The 15,289-nt window shown below is 38.7% G+C and overlaps 2 protein-coding genes across 3 annotated transcripts; both read right to left on the bottom strand.

The window, feature by feature from the left end:
* Positions 1 to 688: 688 nt before the first annotated feature.
* Positions 689 to 2,095, bottom strand: scpp9 (secretory calcium-binding phosphoprotein 9). Its single transcript, XM_008411192.2, has 8 exons — positions 1,978 to 2,095; positions 1,873 to 1,887; positions 1,659 to 1,781; positions 1,512 to 1,583; positions 1,362 to 1,427; positions 1,125 to 1,274; positions 994 to 1,044; positions 689 to 900 (listed from the first exon to the last, which is right to left on the bottom strand). The coding sequence occupies exons 1-8, from the start codon at positions 2,023 to 2,025 to the stop codon at positions 841 to 843; spliced, it is 585 nt and encodes a 194-aa protein (XP_008409414.1). The 5' UTR covers positions 2,026 to 2,095; the 3' UTR covers positions 689 to 840.
* A 4,245-nt stretch (positions 2,096 to 6,340) lies between these two features.
* LOC103465962 (uncharacterized) lies at positions 6,341 to 13,867 on the bottom strand. Of its 2 annotated transcripts, XM_008411204.3 has the most exons (11): positions 13,265 to 13,867; positions 12,385 to 12,440; positions 12,183 to 12,248; positions 10,906 to 11,901; positions 10,415 to 10,517; positions 9,236 to 9,357; positions 9,045 to 9,165; positions 8,816 to 8,952; positions 8,313 to 8,461; positions 7,514 to 7,662; positions 6,341 to 7,312 (listed from the first exon to the last, which is right to left on the bottom strand). In XM_008411204.3, exons 2-11 carry the CDS (start codon positions 12,436 to 12,438, stop codon positions 7,284 to 7,286), a joined length of 1,926 nt encoding a protein of 641 aa, XP_008409426.3. In that variant the 5' UTR covers positions 12,439 to 12,440; positions 13,265 to 13,867; the 3' UTR covers positions 6,341 to 7,283. The 2 variants fall into 2 exon arrangements, with proteins under 2 accessions (XP_008409426.3, XP_081464310.1); XM_081608184.1 differs by lacking the exon at positions 13,265 to 13,867 and having other exon boundaries at positions 12,385 to 13,241.
* Between the last annotated feature and the right edge of the window lie 1,422 nt (positions 13,868 to 15,289).

The raw sequence follows: 15,289 nt of genomic DNA, 5'->3' as shown, positions 1-15,289 counted from the left end.
CTAACTCCCTGTCTTTTACATTTTGTCACAATACAGTTAATACTCAATTTATTTTATTGGAGTTTTATGTAAGTAGAAAAAAGAAAATAGAAGAAAAAAGGGATGAATGTTTTTTTTTTTACAAATAAATATGAGATGTATAGCATACTTTTTTCTATTCCCTATACTTCAGTATGCCTAAATAAAATCCAACCAGCTGCCTTCATGTCACCTAATCAATAGCAATATAAATAAATTTGCATGTGTAATTAAATAATAAGTCCAGCAGTTATGGAAGATGGACAACAAACCGTTTAGATCCATGTGTTTCCTTTTAATTTACTGTTATGCTGTACATTGTGTTGGTCAGGCACATAAAATACCAACAAAATGTTTTGAAGTTTGTGCAACATGAGCTAATGTGAAAAGGGATGTGAATATGTTTGCATCCCATTGGCCACATGCCAAACAAACACTCTTGAAAATGTATGTAAGCACGACATAGAAGTATTTTAATTGGTTATCAATAAAATTATACTTTTCATTGTCACGTCCTGATATTATATCCATTTATAAATCTTGTAGCTGTTTCAGAATGATAAGTTCTTTGAGTTTTAGTTTATTTACATTAAAATTATTTTGCCCTTTAGATGGCAGCAGTGACCAACAACTAATAACTCATAAATGAAGCCAAGTGATGAACTGCATGCTGATTTCAACATAATTTCTTTATTGGAAACAAAGGTACAAAAACTGATTGATTTTAATTTTGATTCAAATCATGAAGATACATAGAATAAGACAACGTGAGACGCCTCTTTGTGCCATGGAGTCGGATTTTGACATATTACCAACGTGAACTTAATTAGCTTCCTTATTGTTACACGGAGAAACTGTCGTGGGCTCAGCGGGACGTGGAATCTGTAGGCATATGTAGGAAACGATGGAAAACTTAATAAACCCACAGAACGGGATCACAACTCAAGAAAAATTAGATGAAATTCAATGTTATACCTGTGTGTCCACAGAAGACTTTGCTGCATTTTCAGATTTCACAGTCTGACGCTGCAGAGAAACATTTAAACCCATGAAATACATCTCACAGACATGCTGGGTTCTGCGTATGCACATTCTCCACTTCTTACCCTGAATCTTCGGAGTGGATCAGGCTGAACCAGAGGCTGAGCAGGAGGCTGGGCAGGAGCCTGGAAAGGAGCCTGAAAAGGAGCCTGGAATGGAGCCTGGAAAGGAGCCTGATAGGCAGGCTGCTGCTGCATGACACCACCAGCCATTCCCTAAAACAAAACAGAAAGTCCTCACGATTCTAAGAATTTAATCCTAAAATAATAACATCTGAACTTTACAGAGAAGTGAGTGATTACCATTGGAAGTTGCTGAGGAGGGTTCATTTGGGGCATTTGAGGAACACCCATCACAGGGAACTGGTACTGAACAAAACACACAAAAATATGAGCTTTAAAAAGCCCGAAACAGCAAAGGGGAAGCTTTGTGTCATTGTTGCAACTGCTAACCGGATTGACTGCTGCAGGGAACATGTTAGGAACTGGAGCTCGAACAGCAAAGGCAGGGAGTCCAGGAACAATCTGTGAGAAGAAAAGATGTTCAATTTGTCACGTAACTTCATATTAGAGTAACAAGAGATGAGCCTGTGGACGAACCTGAGCAAACTGGGGCTGCCCAAGTAAACCAACTCCACCACCAGCCATCAGAGGGGGGTTCAAACCTCCTCCTATCATCCCGTTAAGCATCCCAGCATTCATGGCTGCCAACAGTCTTGCGGTCTGCACAAAACATTAGATCTTTTTTTTTTCTAGTTGTCTCTGGCCTCCTGATAAGTCACAAATTGTGCCTACATTCATGTTTGTTTCTCACCTTGCCCCCGCTGACCTGCAGAGAACGAGAAGACGGGATGTTACATGACTGTGCAACAGAAAGACGCCCAAACTAAACAGAAAGATGCAGACAAACTAGACTTACACTGGAGGTGACTGCTGCCACAAACACAGCGAAGAGAAAAAGCTTCATGTTTGCACCTTGAAATCTGCGAAAAGCACGCTTGCTCCAGATATTGGAGGACAACTGTATCTTTCTGCTGTGAGAACACCTTTTTATGTGTCCCAAAGATTATTATGAACCAATTAGAGAGAAGAAAACTGGTGTTTTTCTTGCTTTGTATCTGTCACCTGTGTGTCATGGGAAGTTGTGAAATGACATCTTCATTATGAAACGCTTTAAGGAAGGGTAAAAGTCACAAGTTGCTATTTTTTTTTTAAGATTTGATCTTGGTAACAATTGTTCTCCAAGCAGGTGAACGACCACAGAGAGATGACGGAGGGTTTTGGTGTCTCACATGGAGCTTTAGAGGTCGATGGAAGCCACCGACTTACAAACCTGTAAGATCCCTTTAATTAAATGTTGTGGGTTGTGGTTGCAGAAGAAAAACATATGACATCATAATTGTTTTGTATCTGACCATGAAAATCTAATTTAAATGTCTACGTACAGTGGATTGCCAAATCATTCATATCTCTTGAACCTTTCTTTATTTTGTCATGCTGCAACCACAAACTTCAGTGTACTTTTTTGTGACTTTAGAGGTAGTGCAAAATTGAGAAATAGAAAAAAAAAAGTTTTTTGTTTCTTTGGGGGAAGGTGCAAGGAGACCAAGATTAATAATCTGAAAATATCACAAATATTTGAGAAATATCTAATAATTTCAGAATAGAAAAAAAATGCTATTTTTTAGAAACAAAGTGTTGTTTCAAATTGTTTTAGAATTAAATTTTTTTTTACAAATCTAAACATGAAAGAAAACAACGACCTGGGGACTCATCCTGTACTTAACCTATCTTTGGTTTAGTGTCTTAATCACATAACTGACCAAAAAGATTTGGAGAGGCTTTCAGGAGCAGTTAAGGTCGTTAAGTGTTTTCACATATTGTCACGTTACCAACCACAAACTTCAACGCATTGTATTCATTATTAAAGTTATAAACAAACACAAAAATATACATTTTATTGAAGTGGAAAGAATGGAAAACTACAAAACTGTGTTCATTTGTTTTCATCCCCCTTTAGTTTAATACCAGTAAATAAAACCAAGAGAAACTAAATACCTTCATAAATCAGTCAGAGTCCACCTGTGTATAATTTAATCTCAGTATTAGCTGTTCTGTGTTGGCCTGAGGAGTTTGTTAAATAATTTTAGAGAACAAACAACATCATGAAGATCAAGAGACCCAGCAGACACTACGGAGAGAAGTTGATGACAAGATTAAAGGTGAGTTGGGTTAAAAAAAACTAGATCCCAAGCATTGAAAATTTGAGAGAGAATTAATTACTCAACACATCAATAAAAAATAAGAAATGGAAGGAGGATGGCACAACTGCAAAGGCTCATGGTCACTCTGGTGCAGTTGCAGAGATCCAAAAGTCAGGTGGGAGAAACTATTGACAAAATGGCCTGGCCTTTATGGAACTCTGGCAAGGAGAAATGCAATGCATTTCAGGGGTTTCATTTGAAAAATATTAAGATTCAATGTATTTAAAATATCAAATAGAATTTAAGATTGGGGATTTTGTTTGTAATTCCCTAATTCATATTCACTTAAGCTAAAAAATGATGTATGCAATTTAATTTCTCCATTCTAACTAGAAGCTTTGAGATGAATTCATTATTTAAATGCAAATCTTGCCAACAGCTTCACATTCATGTCAGTAGGATCAGACTGCTGTTCATCTCAACATGCTTGTAGACATTAGTGCATTTCCTGTGCATAGCCGGCTCACTTTTTTTTTTTTCTCTCACACGGAGGCTGTCTGGGAACGGTTTCTTTGCTGCTGACTGCGCAGCCTGCAGTAACACACATAAACACCATGTGGGGAGTCTGGTCTGGACATTTAATCACACACTGCGGTCGTGTACCCGGTGAGGAACATTTTCTTGCTTGGATTTCTACATTGTGAAAAATGGTATTTCCCAACTTGAATATGATCATTTCTCTCATGTAGGAGATTGGATTGGTTGTGTTCAACCCGTCCGGTCTTTAATTAACAACACAAAGTTTCTGCGCTGAGCAATGATGTAAATGTTGTGGCATGTTTTCCAAGACAAATGAGCAGGTTTCAACCTGGGAACGCACTGGAAATAGGAGTTTGTGTCTATATTTAGTCAACTCTGACAAATAAATAACAGCAATCTTTGTCTGTTTGCATCATAATGGTGATGGATGTTATTTAAAGTTTTATTTACATGGATATACTTTAAGAGTCAGATGAAATGTAAATAAAAACAGCCGGCAAAGTCTGAGCACTTCAGTTTTTAATCATTTTATTGACCATTTGTTACAATAACAATTATTTGATGAGGCAAATCTCTGAATGCTGTTTATGTGACAGATCTGTGAGTAAAAAGCTTGAATAAATCACGAGAGCAGCAGGGTCTCATTACTGCTGTTTCTCCTCTGTGTCCGTCCCGGAGCATTCTTCCTCCTCTTCATCAACGTCAGCTTTCGTTGTAGGAGGCTGCGTCCCCCTGAGACGAGCTGCCACCGAACGCAGAAACCTCAGTCTTCCTCTCGCCTGCGCACCACCGCCGCCGCCAACAGCAACGCCCAGTTGCTGCTGCTGCTGCTGCTGGTTGCTGGGCCCGGCCACTGAGAACAGCTGCACTTGGCCAGGAATCTGCATGGGAGGCTGAGGGCCTGTTCCGGCATTATTCTGGGGCGCCACAGAAAGCAGCATCACTGGCAAACCTCCAGCTTGTTGAGCGATCCGCAGATTCCCATTTGCTCCTCCGCCCTGCCCCACAAGGAAAGTCCCACCCTGCTGGAGAGCTGAAATGGGAATAAGCTGCTGCAGCGGTGGTTGACCGGGATTTCCAACTGGCTGGATAAAAAGTGACCCACCGAGTTGAACTAAGCGTGCCACGATGGCCTCACCAGCCAGCGGAACTCCATTTTGAACCCCAGGATTGGCAACATTCCCAGCGGCTGCAGCACCCCCTCCATTGTTTTTGAGAAGCGCCTCAGCGCTCCCGGAGGACACACCACCCTGCACCACAGCGGCCAGAGTGGGCAAAACAACCCACAGCATGCAGAACATGTCTAATGTCAGCCACAGAAGACGGTCGAGCAGGTAGCCAGCTGCCTCCTGCTCTGCTTATATAGAGAGGCGCAGATTCAGAGGTCAAGCAGAAACATCCAATCAGAATTCAATCGTTTATCTGAAAACAACAACACACTGCTATCACCATGACTAAGGTTTCTTCTTTCGGTTTGTTGCTTTACAGAGAACCATTATTTAGGATTAACTGGCAGCCAAAACCACGGAGGAGTGACTTGCATTTTCAAACCTATTGTTGTTGAAGACACACATTAGTGTCATGCAGTCGAACAGAAAACTGAAAGAATGTTGAATGTTGCCAGAAACAGAATTCCTTCTTAACAACTTATCACCGATGGGCAAAATAACTAAAAATTGTACTCTAGTAAGAGTAAAGAGTAGGAGCAGTAAGAGCATGTAAGACCAAAAAGGCTACTTAAGTTCTTAGAAAGTGCTTTTCTGTTTTGATCATACTGTATTTAATAATTATGTAATCAGATGTACAAAAGTATAAAGTTATATGCATGTTCTGATATTTTAAAGACTAAAATAAAAAAATAACATATTTACAAAACGACACATTTTAAGTGGAAGAAACACTTCTTCATATTTTATTTTCATAAACTTCTGATACTAACACCTACAGTAGGCAATGCATATCTTTTATAAAAGGGTAAAGTACTTCCAGTAGCAAAGCATAGCTTATTGTATATTCACTACATTCAAATGGTTCATCAGCTTCAGCAGATAGAAATCAACGTTGAAACAACAAAGATTGAGTAAAACAAGAAAAAAGTCTTACTTTAACATAAACTGCATGTTCCATTAATTTTATGCTAAAGCATGTTTGTTCTTCATTCAGTAAAGTTACTCACAGTGGGTGGAGATTTTACACAAGTTAACGTATCTGTGCTTTGTTATAATATTAATTAAGAGTAAAAACTATAGTGTAGTAAAACTGATCCTGAAATTAGAACTTTGATTTTTCAGACGGTCATGAGGTCTGATGGCAAGAAAGTAGTAAGTAATAATTGTTACTTCAAATGAGTAATCTCAGTGCATTTTCTGTTTCCAAAACTATGTCCAGTCTTTTCTAGACAATATTTTTTTTTTTTATCTGACTGCAGCATTTTGTTGAGGTAATGGAGTAAATACCTCATGCAACTCTGAGCATCTGAGCATCAAGGGTGTCCTTACTGGGACACCCTTGTCCCCACTAAGGGACAAGGGTGTAAAGAAAATGGATGGATCTCCAGCTAACGTTCCAGGCGAGAGGTGGGGTTCACCCTGGACAGGTCGCCAGTCTGTCGCAGGGCAACACAGAGAAACACAGGACAAATAATCATGCACACACACACTCACACCTAGGGGCAATTTGGAGAGGCCAATTAACCTGACAGTCATGTTTTTTTTTTTTTACTGTGGGAGGAAACCGGAGTACCCGGAAAAAACCCATGCAAGCACAGGGAGAACATGCAAACTCCATGCAGAAAGACCGGGGCCAGGAATCGAACCCAGAACCTTCTGGCTGTGCAACCCTGCAACTAAATGTGAAAAGAAAGCTTTCAATTATAAAAGCATACACTGGTGCCTACCAACTGGGACCCACCCAAGTGTGAAAACAACTTTATTTCAGGACATCAGAGAAAACAACAGCTTTTCAGTAATGACAGGATGCAGAGAAATACCCTGTGATCTTCTTGTGACTTTTTTTTTAACCAATTAAGCTTTTACTCAAAAAACATACAATCACAAGACATTTACTAACATGTTACGTGACACAGATACACATTTACAGTAGTATCATAACATAAGGGTTTGAAATTACACTAACTTTTAATGATTTTAATGATTAATCCTACTCTAATTCAGTCTACATGTTATTTTAATCCCAGCATCACAAAGTGTACCTTCTCTTCACTGTTAATGCATGAACTTTATCCCTGTGTGGAATGCATTAGAAAAGAAGTATTTGGACAACACTAGCTAAAATCAAATATAACATTCTCAGAAATAAATGCATTGCTCTAAGTTATAAATTCCCTAAAATAATTAATTGACTGCCCTCACCCTAATGCAGGGTAACAACAATGATTACCAACACTCTGCTGTTCCTCGTGTGGGAAATGTCTTTAAAAGTTTCCAAAAATCTCAGTGGGAGGTGAGAGCAGAGGTGAAACTCAGAAAAGCAGGTTGACGTCCACATCCGCTGTGGAGAAACAGGTTTACAGAGAACAGTGAGCCTGATTGATATATAATAAACTGCCCATGTATTGACAATTATCTGGAGAGAAGACAGACGTATAGGAACATTTGGTAAAATCTTCACCACACCCGTGATTAGACCATAATTAATAAGTCTAATATTCAAGCTCACAGTAAACAGTTTCATAAGTGGTAATACTCTCACCATCCTTGATGCCAAAACAGGAAGTCCACTCTTTCAGGGTGACTTGTTTGTCTTTGTCAGCATCACACTCCTGGAAGAAGAGAGAGGTGCAGTGCTCCATCGGCACCAGGGGAGCCCGGAGTGGGGCCAGCTCTGAGTGGGACAGGGTCCTGCACAGAATGAGCAGCAGGTGGATTTTCATCACGCTGATCAGATGTAGTTTAAGTAATCACATGTTTTTGTTGCTTAACGCAACAAAAATGTCAACAACAAAAAACGTCTTCTTTTCTTTTAAGAAACACACAGGAACAGTGGCTCTCAAAAGTGTACGCCCTATCAGTTAGAAATGATAGAATAGCAGGATTTTTGCATAGTTCTAGGGAAATACAAACAATTTGTTAAAAGGACACAAAAAGAGATGCATTCACCAATTTAAAATGTCAAAGGCAAATTATTTTTGATTATTTTTGACCATATGAAGAAGCAGCTTTGTCCGTGACCAATAAAATCCAGCTTTTGCTTTAAATGTAATACCAAGATTGATAGTAATTTTGATTAAATAATTTTGATAGTAATTTTGATGAAATCGATCATCTTTTACTGTGAATTATCTATCAAAGCAGATTCTTAGTATACACTATGTTGTGATTAATTAATTCAATTTGAAATAAAGACAAATATTTCTTTGTTCAATTTGGACTGAAGAAACAAATACTACAGAGTTTTTTTTTTTATTTATTTCTAAACACAAAATTTCATTTGACGTCTGGAAACATTTGCCCAATTAGCTGTGAGTGAAGCACGGATGGTGAAAATGTACCTGTCAGAAGGATGCTGGTCCAGCTGAGCAAACTGCCAGTGAACCGGATAGATGTACATGTTGTAGTTCTTTTCAAAGTCCTGCACAAGGAGCTCGACGGAGTGATTTCCAGCGTGAAGACGCCTCTCGTTTTCAAAAATCTTCTTCACCTGCAAAAAAAGAAACACAAAACAGATCACTTTCAAACAAACAACAACAAATCTACAGCTAATGTGTCTCATAAATTTATTAAAAAATGAAAATAAAAGTCAGTTACATGGTCAATTAAAAACAACGGTCTGAATCAGGTGAAGGTTTTTATTAATTTTTCAAGGTCTTGCTATGGTCTGTTGACATTGTTAATACCTGCAATATCCTAGTATGGGGCAAGAAATGTCAAAGCGTGGTGGTAAATAACTTTTTTTTTTACTAAGAAAATGCTTGTCTAAAATGAACAAAATGGATACATTCAAGCTCAAAAAGAGAAGAATAAGCTTCCGCTACAGTAAAGTTGCGTGTCTCACTCTGAAACGCTGTTTTGGGGTGAGGAAGCCCGGGGAAACAGAGTCATGCTCATAGAGCTGCAGAAGCACGTTTTTCAGCCAATCTCTCATTCGCAGAGGAAACTGGACCAGTTCATTCTTCACACACTGAGGAATTACTGAGAGGACACACAACAAACAGTTCAATACAGTCAAAGGTTCCCCCCTGCCCCCAACCATTTTCTTCAACAAAGACCTGCCTAGTTCTCACGTTTGCATGGGCCAGTGTAGTCCAGGTGAAGCTTGTAGCCTCTCTTTGTCCCCTCCAAGTTACACTTAGTAGCAAAAAGCTCACACAACGTATCGTATGTTTTGTTATCTGTCCCACAAACCTGAACGGACATAAAGACCTTTAATGATGAGGCTGTCCAGTTGAATCAGTAGTACTTTGCACACACTTACATGTTCAAATGTATTCATGCTGCTTGGGCACTCTAATGGGTCTCGACACACACATCCAGGTTTACCATCCGCATCCAGTTTGCACGTCTTTCCTCGCTTGCACCGAAAATTGTCACATGGATCTAGAAGAAAACGCAAAGACTCCATTTGTTTACCATACATCAGATTTACAACAAAATGGCTTGTTTTATGGCTGGTTCTTCTTGTGGAAACCAGTGAGTAGTTACTGCCTGCATCACCTACATTCCTCTGTCATTAGAGCTGGTACAGTCATTAATTTCATACCCATCTGCCTGATTCACTCCTTAAGCTATGGAGCTCCATATTAATCCTGCAGAACTTTGTTTTGGCAGTGACTGTGAAGCCATGCAGGCACCATTCATGTGGAAGTGGGACCAAAGTGGTCCAGTCAGCAGATTCCCCTGTGAGACTGTTGGGATAGGGCATTAGTCACTGGGTGGTGAACACTGCTGGTCAGAGACCACGGAGGACATTTTAGTCCCAAGGATAAACACTGTTCATTTTATCTTCCATCATGATATATTTTAGTTTTTAAAGTTTTCATTTAAAAGTAACTCAACAAAGTTTATATGTTGGTTAGGATTAGGTTAGGTTTAGGTTTAGGTTTGAGAATTTTCACTCTCAAGGTCATATGTTTACATTTAGATCAACTAATCTATGACTCTCATAGGCCTCTTTTTGTTTCTTCAAGGTCTTGAACCACAACATTCACCAATTAAAACACCACTGAGTATATTTCGGTATGACCCTGTGTTCCTGTTCCAACCTATTAGGTAATGGCCACAAAATGGAGCCAGGTGGTATTATTCACTGATTTAAAATGGCGTCATTTAAGCTGTTTATATCAGTTTGATACAGAACTACTTGGGGTAAAATATGTGATCCATACAGACCTCAAATGTGTTGTGCTACTATAGTCTTGCCACCAGGGGTTGTATTAGTCAACTCAAGTTGGTCTGATCTGAGAAGCCTATTATGAGCACAAGGCTCATTTAACACACATCTGGTCTGAACCAAATCTGTATGTGGTCCGTATGAATGTGCTCGATGGGAAATTATATTTCTTACTTCTAGAAACTTAGTTGTGACTAACATCAAATGAACATCATGCTTTTCTTTTCTCTTTTTATGACAAATAATAAAGCATTAAACACAAACCTGGTGGAGTTTGTGAAAGATGTATGTTCGAAAAGGACCTGGACCGAGGATAAAGATCCACTGAGGCTCTGATCTGCACAGGATTCACCCCCACTAAGGGACCCTAGAGAAAATGATACGTAAATAAAAAAAGTAATCATAATGCTATCTACAATAGCATCATGTTGTGAAATAACACAGCATTGACAAGTATCTTTTGATGACAATATCAAAAGATAGATTGGTAGATTGATTAAGCCTTTAACTTCTTTATCTTTTAAAACCTTGATATGGTAATGCTATCCTATTGTTTTCCTCATCAATCCTCACTACTGACTGGATCAGAAAGAGGGTTCTATTTACTTTATGTGTACAGCTGTATTATGTTCTTAACCACACTTTTAGTTGAATTTGCTTTTTTATAACTTATACCAGACTTTTTTCCCTTGTGCCTTATTGAATAGAAAACATTGGCTAGCCACCTTAGGGACAGTAAATTTACAAATATTTACCCATTTTCCGTTCCGTTTCCTCTTAGCTTTGTGAACTACGTTCTCAGTGCTGCTGCCCTCAGACTCCTCACTGTCCAGTTGGCCCTGGTCTTGTATAGGATGTGTTTCATTCCTTTGTGGAGAGTGCTTCCTGGGTCTCTTGTTTTTCTTCTGCTTCCTTGTCTTTCTCTTAGAGAAAGCTCCACTGTCACTCTCGTCCTTCCCTTCTTCCTTTTCAGACCTCCGCAGACCAGAAATAAGCCCAACGCTGCTCTGAAACTCTTGACGGTCCATGGTCGCCTCTGGTTTGTCCTTAACAGCGTGTTTTTCTTTTGATTTGGTCGATGAATCCTTGCTCTGATCAGTCATTTCTTCCAGGTCTCCTGCTTCAGGGGACGGCATGTCTTGCATGAGAAGTTCTTTCTCACCCACCTCTTTCTTAGGTTCTTGAAGATCCTTTTTTGATGGAGACTCTTGGTTTTCAGTCGATGGGTTGAGATCTTCTGATTCCACCTGAGCAGGTATTAATATTCCACTATCAGCAGCGTAATCAAGATTCACTGGAAGTTCTGACTCTGTGCTGCTCTCTGTTTCCTCCAGCAAGCCCACCTGACCACTTCGTTCAATCAGCTTGATGGCAGGTCTTTCAGCCTTTTCCTTCGCTGGGGCCTCTTTTTCCTCACTGCCGTCTTTTGTTTTTGCCTCATATTTGATCATTTTCACTGCTTCTGAACTGTCGTTAGCCTTCTTTTCGTCCATCATTGTTACCTCATCTTCTGTTTCTTCTGCTTCTTCATCTTCTTCTGCTTCCTTCGTCAAAAGACCTACCAGTTCTTCTTCGCTCAAAAGCACTGCTGTGAGTTTCTCTCTTTCTTCTTCCACTTGTTCACCCTGTTTGTTGGCATTAGTATCATACCCAGAGCTCACTTCCTCATCTTCCGGTTCCTGACTGCCAGCTTCAATGGTGGCCAAAGTGGGAGAGACCTGTGGCCCGTTGCCCTCCATCATGACAACATCCTTTACCAGGAGAGAGAAGAAAACATTCAATTTACAGAGCTTTGCAAACATTTTTGTGCTGTTTTCAGTTGTTCACAATTTACGATGTTACAACTACTAACTTGTATATTTTAGTAGGATAAAATTATATTAACCAAAACAAAGGAGACTATTAAAAATCTAATGTATGGCATACATTTATATTCAGCTCTTTTACTCTGATAACCCTGAATACAATCCAGTTGAACATTTACCAATAATATTGCCGTGTTAAAATATCTGACGGATGTATGAGAGTTTACCTTTTCTGTACCCGAGTCTGACGGCTCCCGCATTCCATGGTGTTTTTCACGAGATTTACATTTCACCTATTCATAACAGGAATAATCATAATTCATCCCAAAATGAGCATGCATTTTATCTTCACGCTATATAAAAATAAAAAAAACTAAAAAAAAAACGTGTCACTTGATAAAGAAAGGGGTGTAATACTTTGCTACTCACAGATGGACCAAACGTTGCACCTAGAAAGAAAATGAATATCAAGGAGACCCTCATATCTGAAACATCACAAAGAATAGAAACTTTTAGTCAAAGAAACAAATCGAAATTCACAGCAAAGCTGACTTTCCACAAGACTTCAACTTGTATTGTTTTTTAGTTGTTTTTTTTTTCAGACTTAAACAGAATGCTGCATATGTATGCAGCCAGCAACTTGGTACTCCACTGTTGTCACAGTTACTGGCCTCATAGATAGGCCTCACTCTCAAAAGTCACATTCAGGGGTAAAGTAAACATCAGAAGCTACCAGACTGGAAAACGTTGGCTAAATCCACAAAGTGAGCGCCAGGACGGAAACAATACAGACATCAGTGGATCTGTCCAGTGGAATTAAAGCTTTGTGACTGAGTGAAATAAGCCTGACACATGGAAAAGCAATAAGGGTATGTGTGTGAAAATGCACTGAATGTATGGAAACTCTACTTATATAGTAAACAAAAATACACCTCACATTATTTCAATATGTACATGGTCTTTCTTGAAACTATTCAATATATTATATGTCATTGTAATTTGTGTGAAATGTGTGCATAACTCCGTGTATGTAACTTTTACTTTAACATCAACAGTATTTTAGTAAATTACAAAATTAATTGTGCATCAGCTGTGTTGTCATGCACAAAAGCAATACAACAAGATGTGACTTTCAGTGGAATAGAAAAGTCCAGCAATCTTTCTTAAATGAGGTAACATTTTAACCAGAGGCACTGAAAACATCATTCAGCAGTGTCACTTAATGTTTTTTAATACCTTCTTTTTCTGCGCACCTTTAGCCTGCTTTGAAGAAAAGAATCACAGATACTTGCAAATCGGTTTTACCTACTTTTTGCTGGAACAAGGAAATTGAGAGTCCTGAAAAAACACCAGAACGTGCTGATGTTGAACCCGTGAAGCTGTCCTTTTGTATGCGATGCTGCACTCACTGTCCGCTCAAGCTGAAATGAACACAGGAGTTGGGTTTTTTAAGGTCTGGGATGCCACTGCTTTGGGAGGGTCTTTGGGCTGCACAAAGGGTAACATGGAGGTATCCAAAACTGAACTTAAGCTTTGTCAACTGCCTAAAAACATTAACATTATTTTCTCCAACACACAAGAAGTTTAAAAACTGTTTATGTCTGTTTGCATTTCACCTGTAGCACATAGGTATATTTAGTAATTTTATGGCCAAGATCTCATCTTGGACCAAAGTGTATGTATGTTGTTTCATCTTTCAGTGTTCCTGCTGCTGGAAGTTTTCATATTTTGTCACATTAAAACCACAAACATCAATATATTTATGTTAATTTTATGTGTAGTGGTGCAAAGTACTCAATACCCACCCATCCATCCATCCATCCATCCATCCATCCATCCATCCATCCATCCATCCATCCATCCATCCATCCATCCATCCATCCATCCATCCATCCATCCATCCATCCATCCATCCATCCATCCATCCATCCATCCATCCATCCATTTCTGATTCCCACTTGTTCTTATAAGACTAAGTGGAAGATTATGTTCATGCACACTGTCCATTCAATCCTCAGTGAGCTCAAGGTGGTTTACAAAGAAGAATGGGGAAATAAATCAGTGTTATATTAGCTCTAGTTTATGTTGGTTTGTTACAAAAATAATAAAATACCAATAAAATACATAGAAGTTTGTCACTGTAAAATGAGGGAACAAGGTAAAGTTAATCTGGTCTGGATTCTTTTGACAGAATTCAGTCGAACAATGCAAATGTTGGTCACTAGATGTCACTGCATACCAAGACTGAACTCCTGATGGATATTAAGCAACATTGACAGATAATGGAAAACAGGATGGAAATAATCTTTAAAACCACTCCCAGAGCAGAACCTGCAGGTACAACTATTGTGTTGAGCATTTGTTTAGAGTATAAACCTCAGATGGCCAAGTGGGTTTGTGTGTGGTTTAGAAAAAGCCGCTTTACGCAAACAGTAACAATTTAACACCTTCATCTAATGCTGGGTTATTACAGCCTGAAAGAGCAGGAAATCACTGTCGGGGATAAAAGAGCTTGCAGGCGTCCCACTGACTGGGTGTAACAGACTATACAGGACACTTACATGATGAAAATAGGTAGAAACATGAATGATAAAAATGTTATTCTTACAAATTTGTTATGCATATCTGATTTGTCTAGCCTGTACACTGCTTTGAAGAAAACTAAGCATATAGTATGCTAAATTTATTCTATGCTCATTATTTTGTGGTTAATCTCTGTCTATTTTTGTTACTTAGTTTCTCTATGTAATATTTTTAAGTGTGTTATCCACTTCTTTACACCTCCTTCTTATTTGCATATCATCAACTCTTTTCGATTCAGCTGAGTGTCCGAGTTAAAAGTGGCCTGGCTATTTTTCTTAGTGAACCAATTTGGACTATGTTTCTTGGAAAATTTTGAAGTACAGTACCTTTTATTTTTGACCTCTCATCATGCGCTACCTTCAGATTTATGCCTCTGTTCAAAGCAACTGCATAGCATCAATTACTGTAGGGCTTTTAACACAAACAAGTCTAAGTTTTAGGAAACAATTTATCCAGTGTATTTTTACTTGCTAAGGCAATTATTTCTTCCACTGATTGTATTTTTACATAAAATGTATCTAATGTCAGTGAACACCTTTTGTGTTCCATAAGTTTTCTCCCAGCATCTGACACCATTTGTTACATATCCATAACAAAATGAATTTGATAAAAGAGGTCACTGCAACAGGCTATGGGTTTCTTGCCTACTGATGACACTTCAGCATACAAAAGGGCTACAGCACATTTTTCATTTTTATTTTCAATTAAATCTTAATTTTGCCCTTTTCAATTATATTTACAGAAGTTCACA

This window comes from Poecilia reticulata, chromosome 1 (assembly GCF_904066995.2).
Source record: "Poecilia reticulata chromosome 1, P_reticulata-male-v2, whole genome shotgun sequence".
NCBI classification, from domain to species: Eukaryota; Metazoa; Chordata; class Actinopteri; order Cyprinodontiformes; family Poeciliidae; genus Poecilia; species Poecilia reticulata.
This window is presented reverse-complemented; position numbering and strand designations above follow the sequence as displayed.

What these genes read in the sequence shown, in the direction of transcription:
- scpp9 (XM_008411192.2), bottom strand. Translation starts at nt 2,025, where the DNA reads ATGAAGCTTTTTCTCTTCGCTGTGTTTGTGGCAGCAGTCACCTCCAGT. An exon ending in TCCCTGCAGCAGTCAATCCG is followed by an intron (nt 1,428 to 1,511) that starts GTTAGCAGTTGC and finishes TGTTTTGTTCAG; the next exon opens with TACCAGTTCCCTGTGATGGG. An exon ending in CTCCTCAGCAACTTCCAATG is followed by an intron (nt 1,275 to 1,361) that starts GTAATCACTCAC and finishes GTTTTGTTTTAG; the next exon opens with GGAATGGCTGGTGGTGTCAT.
- LOC103465962 (XM_008411204.3), bottom strand. Translation starts at nt 12,438, where the DNA reads ATGAGGGTCTCCTTGATATTCATTTTCTTTCTAGGTGCAACGTTTGGT. An exon ending in CAGACTCGGGTACAGAAAAG is followed by an intron (nt 11,902 to 12,182) that starts GTAAACTCTCAT and finishes CTCCTGGTAAAG; the next exon opens with GATGTTGTCATGATGGAGGG. An exon ending in GGAAACGGAACGGAAAATGG is followed by an intron (nt 10,518 to 10,905) that starts GTAAATATTTGT and finishes CATTTTCTCTAG; the next exon opens with GGTCCCTTAGTGGGGGTGAA.